At 53.9% G+C, this 8,330-nt stretch overlaps 2 protein-coding genes and 2 non-coding genes across 4 annotated transcripts in view; 3 read left to right on the forward strand and 1 right to left on the reverse strand.

Moving 5' to 3' along the window:
- Znf184 (zinc finger protein 184) overlaps window positions 1-487 on the reverse strand; it is a 13,568-nt gene extending 13,081 nt beyond the window's left edge. Inside the window, exon 1 of the mRNA XM_013521784.1 lies at window positions 39-487. Within this exon, the coding sequence (XP_013377238.1) occupies window positions 39-45 (7 nt within the window). The 5' untranslated portion in view covers window positions 46-487. The remainder of the gene's footprint in view (window positions 1-38) is intronic.
- LOC102005577 lies at window positions 44-7,121 on the forward strand. Its single transcript, XM_013521808.1, is given in 8 exon segments — window positions 44-309; window positions 376-652; window positions 828-1,034; window positions 4,378-4,575; window positions 4,670-4,834; window positions 4,951-4,988; window positions 6,720-6,862; window positions 6,865-7,121. Coding segments are annotated over 8 exon segments (1,551 nt in total).
- On the forward strand, window positions 4,559-4,640 carry Trnas-aga. The gene has a single exon. It is a non-coding gene; the product is annotated as a tRNA-Ser (tRNA).
- Window positions 4,818-4,889, forward strand: Trnad-guc. Its single transcript has one exon. It is a non-coding gene; the product is annotated as a tRNA-Asp (tRNA).
- Window positions 7,122-8,330: the final 1,209 nt, after the last annotated feature.

Raw genomic sequence — 8,330 nt, forward strand, 5'->3', positions numbered from 1 at the left:
CCCACGGTCCCCACGGCCCCCGCCCGGCCGCGCCCTACCTTCCATGGCAGGCGCTCATCCCGGCCCGGCCAGGCCCGCGACGCGCTCGGGGACGCTGCGGCGACACCGGCAGGCACACCTGTTGCCACGCGTCGCGGGAGGTATCTGTCGCGCAGGCCGGGCGGGCACCACCCTCGCCCAGTTCAGAACAAAGAACAAAGCGCGCGGCGGGCCGGGGCGAGACGCCCGCACCCGGGGAGGCCAGAGGCGCCCCCTGCGCGGACCCCCGGCTTCCTCCCGCAGCACCGCGTCACGCGCCGCAGGGAGAGCGTGACGTCACGCGCCCGGAGGGCCAGCGGTTGCTGTGGTGATCCGTGAGCGCCCCACCATCCACAGCCATCTACACGCTCGGATTCCGGGCCTGCGAGCCGGGACTGTCGCCAAACCTAACCAGAGCCGAGCCGCTGGACTGTCCGAGCGCGGCCTCCGTCCACGCCCACAGGAGGTGTCACGGCCACTTCCGGCCATGCCAAGGCACCGCCCCACGGGCGCGGACTACAGTTCCCAGGATGCGCCGCGCAGAGCCCGGGACTATATTTCCCAGAGGCCCCTGCGGCATCGAGGTCGCGCCGCATCCGTCAGCCACTTCCGCCCGCCCGTGCGCGGCTCCTGGGTGTGAACCGTGGGTTGAGTGCTCGCGCTCTCCTTACCTGACCTGTGCTGTGCTTGTGTTCTGCTGCTTTGTTGTTTTAAAAATGCAGGTCGTTACTCCTCCTTTTCATCGTACAGGTAAAGGTGAGGGACAATGTTTACAACCCTAAGCAGATTCCACAAACGAAGTATTGCAGGAACTGGAGACGCGCAGGGAGCAGTTTGGTGTCCTCAGTGGGCAAAGAGGGCGAGGCACGAGCGGGACGGAGGAGAGCTGCGAGGGGACAGGGAGTAGCAAGAGGACGCCGGAGAAGGGACAGAAAACGGCGAGCACAGCGGCACTAATAAAAGTCACACTGGAGAACGCAGTCGATGCTGCGGGAACGCGATCGTTCCTGTACAAGGTAGACTTAAAGATTGTCCGTGAGTTAAAAGATGAAATAGAATAAAAGAAAGCCGTAGACAGGAATTGTCCATCACAAAAGAGAGACCAGGTAAAAGTTGTCAGGTAACACTGTGTGCCGGCATAAGTGCGTAGCATAAAGTAACTGAATTCTCAAACCAATCCGAAGATACTTCTGTTATTTCTACTTCGCCTCTAAGGAAACTGACACAAATAAATTGCCTGACTTGCTCAAGGTCACATAGGCAGCAGAGGGGAGAAGCTAGGATTTGAATGTTAGTAATCTGGTTCCTAAGCACTCAATCTCCAGGACTCCCTGCGACACAGCCGCATAGTAAAACACTTCATGAGAGACGGAGAGGACTACACCCACACTGTCAAAGAAAATTTAGGACAAGGAGGGAGGAAAAAGCCATACAAGCAGCAAAACAAAACAAAACAGGAAGCTCAAAGATACTTTTATGTCCCTTTTGTTACACTAGAAGCTGAGAAACAATGAAATAACTGCAGAATTTCGGGAGAAATGTCTGTCATCCAAGAATTTTGTATCAGCAAGTGATTGACCATACATAATGATCTCAGAAATAAGTCTTAGAATTGAAATAATTCTAGACAACACCTCTTCGAATTCCTTTGCTTGATCAGGATATCTGTTTGTGGGAACGGGTTATGGCAACCCTAGGAAACTAACACAGGTATTTGGTACAAAGAACCTAAAAATGTGAAAGTGACTTTGGACTTTGGTGAGGAGTAGAAAGCTGCGAGGATGTCGAGGTGTGTGACTTTGAAAAGCCCAGCGTGGCTTGAAAAGAAGGTAGAGATGTGGACGTCCAAGACAGCTCTGGTGGTGGCTGAAATGAAGGTGAGGAGTGTGAGAGAGCTTCAGTCAGCTTAGAGAATAACATAGGCTCATGCATAGAATATTGGTTTGAAAAATATGAATGTTAAGAGAATGAAAAAGCTACAGCCTGGGCTGCGGAACACTGATGTGCTAAAGTAATGTACACACAATACAAAAAGATCTCTCAAGGCTAGAAGTGCAGCTCAGTGGCAAAGCCTGTGCTTAACATGTACAAGGCCCTGGATTTGATCCTGGTGCCAAAAATAAAACCAAATATTAAAAGAATTCTTAAAAATCAACAACCAGTTAAGAAACAGGCTGTGGCTGGGCATACAGTTCAGACCTAGAGTGCTTGCCTAGTGTGCATGAGGCCCTATGTTCAACCCCTAGTACGACAAAAACTAAAAATACAAAAAGAAAAAAAAACTTTGATACCATAGCAAAGATGATACCCAGATGACAGATCAACGTATGGAAAGATGCTCCACACCATATGCCACCAAGAAAATGCAAATTAAAACAGCAACAAGAGGTCACTGCACACTTTTCAGGGTCCCCCAAATTCAGTACACTGGTGACACCAAATTCCCTTGAGGATGTGGGTCAATAGGAACTCTGGCTTTCTGCTGGGGGAAATGCAAAATAGCGAAGCCACTGTGAAGGGCAGGATGACAATTTCTTATAAAAGGAAACAAACTCTTACCTAGGATATGTCAACTTTGCCCCTTGGCATTTACCCAAAGGTACTGAAAACTGATGACCACACAAAATGTACACACATATTTATAGCAGGTTTATTCGTAGTTCCCCTAGCACAAACACCAGCAACACATCCTTTGAGACACAGATATACTATGGTACAGATGAACAAGGGGCTATTACTCAGAAAGGAACAGAAATAAGCTATCTGGCTGGGGATATAGCTCAGTGGCGCAGTGCCTGCCTGGCAAGCACCAAGTCCTGAGTTCAATTCCAGGTACAAAAAAAAAAAAAAAAAAAGCTATCAAGCTGCAAAAGACATGGTGGAACATTCAATGCTTGTTACTAGGTGAAAGGAGTCGATTGGAAAGAGGATATGTACTGTGCGATTCCGCTTATTAACATTCTAGAAAAGCCAAACTACAGAGACAGTAAAACTCAGTGACTGCCAGGGGCTTGAGGGAAGGAGGAAGGAGGGATGGGTGGAACACGGGGTGCTCAGGGCAGTGCAGTGAAGTTCCTTGCGATACTGCAATGGAGGGTGTTTGTGGTCATCCGGCGGCCAACGCCCACAGCAGGTCCAGCTGGACCACGAGCCCCGGTGCAAGTAAGCCGCGGTCTTCAGCTAATATTAGCTTATAGTTAATGCTGGTTGGCGCACTTTAACAAGTGCGCCGCACTAATGCAGGGTGTTAGCAACAGGGAAGAAAATGGGGAGAAGAGAGGGAGGGAAAGTATTGCAATGCTGCACTTTCCACTCAATTTTTCTAGAAACCTAAGTGTGCAATACACACAGCCTATTCATGTTAAAGTATGTGAACGCTAAGGTCTTGCGGTAAGGTCTCAGAAGCAAGCGAAGCACCTGGTATTAGAGACCGTACGATCAGGGCCCCTGGCTGGATTGCGTTCTGTAGTTGGGTGGCGAAGAGCTGTAGGAAAGGACCCCGCACGCCGAGCTGCGGAGATGAGTGCGCAGCCTGGTTCTCGGTTGCTATTTACAGTAAGACGCGGCAGAAAGCGGCAGCAGAGGGGAGCCCCGCCGAGCACCGGCCGGGTGAGGGCCGGAAGTCCCTCGGCCCAGCTCTCAGGCTTGCTTCCCCGCCTTCGCTCCGTGAGGCTGTGAGCGCTTGTTTCTCCTGTCCTGCTCCTGCATTCCATCACATGAGCAAAACAGAACAATTCGTTCTCTTTCATGGTAGGCGGAGCTTTGTTTCCCATTTAGGTCGAATGTAGTCACTGGAAAGGTTTTGTTTCCTACAACTAAATTCTGACTCTCACCAAGATCCATTCCATCATGTTTTTTGTTTCAATCCAATTAAACAAACAAGATTGCAGCGGTGGCCAGTCCCTGTCCATTGCCACCCTGAAGCAAACAACCAGTCGATGACTAATTTAGCTCATAAACATCACTTGCACCGATTCTGCTGAGTTTGTAAGTGTGGAAGGTTTCTGACGTTTCTCTGGTGTGCAACTTCAAGGCTGCAGTTCAAAATAACCGGCAAATGCAGCGACATAAGCTGTAGATGATTAAACACATGTGCCAAACTGCAAACACTGGCGTGCGTCGGTCACGGGCGACACTCTCCCCGGCAGATTATAATTCCTGGAGTCCCCGCTGTCCCAGAGAGCGGCTCCCCGAAAATCACCACTTCCTCCCGGCCCGATCCTTAGAATCGCTTCTGAGCCGGCTTGGAAAATCGAACTCGGCTCTGCGTCCCTCCCGGCCTTCCTTCTCTCGAGTTCCTTCCTCCTTCTGTTTAGGGCCAAGCGATTTCTCCTCTTACGACCTATTCCTCTTTCCAAGCGGAGCAGGGCCAACCGCCCTGATGGCCGCCCTTGGCGGCCCGCGGGCACGCGCGGTCCCGTGGCCTGGACGTTGCGCGGGGCCCTGGTCCCACGCGCGCCCTTCGCCGGGTCTCCTCCACTCTGGCCGGCCGCGTGGGCGCGGGACACGTGCTTCCCGGGTGCCCGCTGCAGCTTGCTGGGTAGTCGTGGCCGAGTGGTTAAGGCGATGGACTAGAAATCCATTGGGGTCTCCCCGCGCAGGTTCGAGTCCTGCCGACTACGGTGCTTTTGCGCGGGACTCGGGCGCCTAGGCTTCCCTCGCGCCCAACTCAGTGGGGTTCGAAGACCTGGGGCCAGCCGAGGGCGCCCCCTTTTGGCTCGAGCGGGCTGAGCGCGGGCGGAGCGCGGGCGGAGCGCGGAGCATTCATAAGACGACGTTGGGGACGTTAGCTTGCCAGTTCCTCGTTAGTATAGTGGTGAGTATCCCCGCCTGTCACGCGGGAGACCGGGGTTCGATTCCCCGACGGGGAGAAGGCTTCTAATTTTGGGTAACTTCCCTCTACGCGCTGTTACACACCCTCTGGATTCTCAGGGCAGGAACCTCGAGCTGCAGCGGGGCTGTGGCCCGCGGTAGGACAGCTGCAAGGACCGCGGACTCCCGCGAGCAGCGGCTTAGAGTTAAAACACCTGGGCTAAAAGGAACCCATTTTAGGAGTGAAAAACCTGTTTAATTTCTTTAGGTTTGGAATTTGTGACAATAGGAGAGTAAACGTAAAAACAAAACGATCGTCTGAGGCAAGGAGGAGCGTTTCGACGCTTCATAGCACTTGGGGCTGGGGGCCAAAGCCCGAGGCAGCCGCGTGCCGGCGGTGCGAGAGGCCCGCAGACCACGCGCGAGGTGGGCGGGGCCGAACGGCTTGGTAAGAGACCGCCAGGCGCGAGGAGGCGGGACGCTCCGTCTCCACGGCAACGCCGTGCCACACCTATAAATGGTCTGAATTTGGAACTGAGTGGGTGTTCACTCTCTCTACTGCTCAACTTTGTGGGGGATGTGACAGGGACTGTAGGAAAAAGACAAAAAATAGTATCGATACTGAGAAGTAAAGCCTTCGTTATTGGAAGACTTGTTTACGAATGTATGAAACGGAGATTTGAAAAGTTACCGGAAAGCTGGGCGTGGTAGCGCACGCCTGTAATCCCAGCACCTGGGAGGCTGAGGCAGGAGGATCGTTGCGAGTTCAAGACCAGCCTGGGCTACGACGTGAGTTCAAGGCCAGCCTGAATTGCATAGGGAGACCTTGTCTCAAAAAGACACACACACAAAAAGCTATTGGAATTATTGACGGAGTGTGGTGCACTGCTGACTTCGTAGCCAATCTTCAAATTACCTATTATGGTAAACATACTAGCAACAAGAAAGTTAAAGGGAAACTTAAAAGTCTGCATTTTTATCAGCGTTAGACACATTAGCTAGGTAAGATACAAATAAATCTAACAAGAGTGTGTAAGAAATTTATCCGAAAAACTATAAAACATTGCTGAGATAAAAATCTTGATATGTGAAGTGCTATATCAGCTTTATATTTTGAAAGATTCAATGGTGTTAGTGTGTGAATTCCCCCTAAATTCTCCCTCAATAAAATCCCAAGTATCTTGGAAATTAACTACATATTTAGAAGTGCAAAGAAACTTGAACAGTCAATATTGTAGAAGATAAACTAAGATTGACCAGGCACACACGCCTGTAATCCCAGCACTCGGTAGGCTGAGACTGGAGGATTGCTGCCAGTTTGAGGCCAGCCTGGGCTACAGAGTTCAAGGCCGGTCTGAACTACATATCCAGACACTGTCTCAAAAACCCAAGAGGGGGACATAAACTAAGATTGAAGATTTACGCTGTCAATTTTCAAAATAATGCAAATAAATAGGTCAATTTAATCAAAGATTTTTAGGAGGGTAAGAGGCTGGGTACCAGCGCTTCTGGGGTACCACAGGGTTGTCAGGCCCGGCCCAACCCGCGGAGGCCCATCCCCGCCCACCCACCCAGGCCGGCTGTCGGTGCTCGGCCGCTGGCTCAGATCACGCAGGGAGGGCGGACCTTGGGCAGACCTGTCGCCCCCACACCGGGCCTGGATGTCCATCTTGCCCTGGCCTCTCGCCCTTCACCACCACCCCTGGCCTCTCTGACTGAGCTCAGCGCTCCGGAGAGGGTTAACAACTGGGGTGACTGGAGCTCCTGGTATCCAGGAGGCCACCACGGGGGCTGGGCACTCCTGACGTCAGAAGTAAGTGGGCAGGCTGACCCCAGGCATCTCCCAGAATCGGTGAATTCCCGAATCTCATTACTCAGGGCTGATTTAGCAGCCGCCCACTCACCACTGAGCCCGACCTGGCGCCGACCACTGACTGCCCCACCTCTGAGACCCTGAGCCCAGAAGCCACAAGCTTCAGTGACGGTACAGTCCCTGACACAGCCGGTGGTGCAGCTGGTGCGGGCACCGTGCTTCAGCCTTTGGAATCATCACTGAGATTGGCCAGATTGCGGCCATAGTTTTGTACATCAGGAAGAAGGGGCTGGAGAAGCTATGCCGCCAGCTCGTGCCTACGTACCACTTTGACCCCGTGGAGCAGCAAGACAAACCGGAGCAGGAGCTGCTGGAGCACAGCTGAGATGCAGGCCAGAGCACTCTCCCCTCCCCGGGCCCTCTGCACAGGCCCAGCCGACTGGTGTTTACTGATGTGGCCAATGCCATCCATGCGTGAGTGGCCCAAGGACAGGCCTGACCTCTGATAAAGACACCTGCCACCGCGCCCACAGAGCAGCCCATCACCTGGTTGTCAGACCTATTCTCAGGACCTGCCCTGCCAAGACAGGAAAGGGCTGGCCACCCCAGCTGCTCTGCGGACCCACCTGCTGACTCTCCAGGCCAGCCATCTAGCCACTGACCTCTCCTAGCCTGACAGCCCGACATGGAGGGCATTCTTCACACTAGGCAGATCCAGAGCCACTGCTGGCTTCCTTACCTCCTGGCCACACCCCTCACACCAAGGTCTGCTTCTCTAAAGTGGAAGAAAGGGAGGGAGACCTGGGCTGGGGGGGAAGGGGGAAAAGGGAGGTGGCTCCCCTCTGTCAGGGTGAGACCTCATTTCTTGAATCTGGGGCTTCTTCCGGAGTAAGAAAGGGGCCACTACCCAGGTCATGGAGACCGGGTAGGACGGCACATATTACAGGCCCTGGGATGCCCAGGATGGAGCTGAAACTTCCCAGTAGGCAAGATGCCTGGGAGAAGGGCTGCTCACACCCAAGGTCCATCCAAGTCACAGAGCACCCGTGCCGTCTCCCGGCCACCTGTCCCTGTTCGCTGTGCCCAAGGAAGGGTGGAAGCTGCGGGAGAAGGAGCTGGGGGAAATGATGTGGAGGGACACAGGCCCGAGACCTACGGAGAGGCCGCGCACACCCACACAAATGGGTCCACAAACAGACACACGCACAGGGGCAGGAGGGAGACCTCTGCACGGGCTCTGCCCTCCAAGCCCACCCCCATGCCATGGCGCGTAGTGGGGGATCAGGTAGGCTGCTTCCCCTGATTTCTGCGGTCAAGGGTGGCAAGGAAGAGGGAAGTGAGGCCAGGTTCTGCTGTCCACTGCATGTCCTCGCTGGGCTCGATAAGACGGCTCCCTGTCCAAATCGGGGACCTGGGGCTCAGGGAGAGCTCAGAGGGCAGGTCCTAGGCGGGAGGCCAGTGGGGAGTTCCTTGCACCTGAGAGGGGTCCCTTTTGGGAAAAAAAACAGAAGAAGCCTAGCCACGTTTTCATCTTCCCCGATCTGTATGGGAAGGGCTTCTCAGCGCTTGTCGAGTGGGAGCGGGGTCTCAGCCCTTGGCCTCCTCTCTGGCATTGCAGGGTGGCGGCTGATGCCAGTGGCGTCTGAGCGGGGCATGAGCAGGCCAGACCTCGAGGGCTGGGCGAGTC

Source organism: Chinchilla lanigera, unplaced genomic scaffold (assembly GCF_000276665.1).
Source record: "Chinchilla lanigera isolate Chin_1 unplaced genomic scaffold, ChiLan1.0 scaffold00064, whole genome shotgun sequence".
Taxonomy (NCBI): Eukaryota; Metazoa; Chordata; class Mammalia; order Rodentia; family Chinchillidae; genus Chinchilla; species Chinchilla lanigera.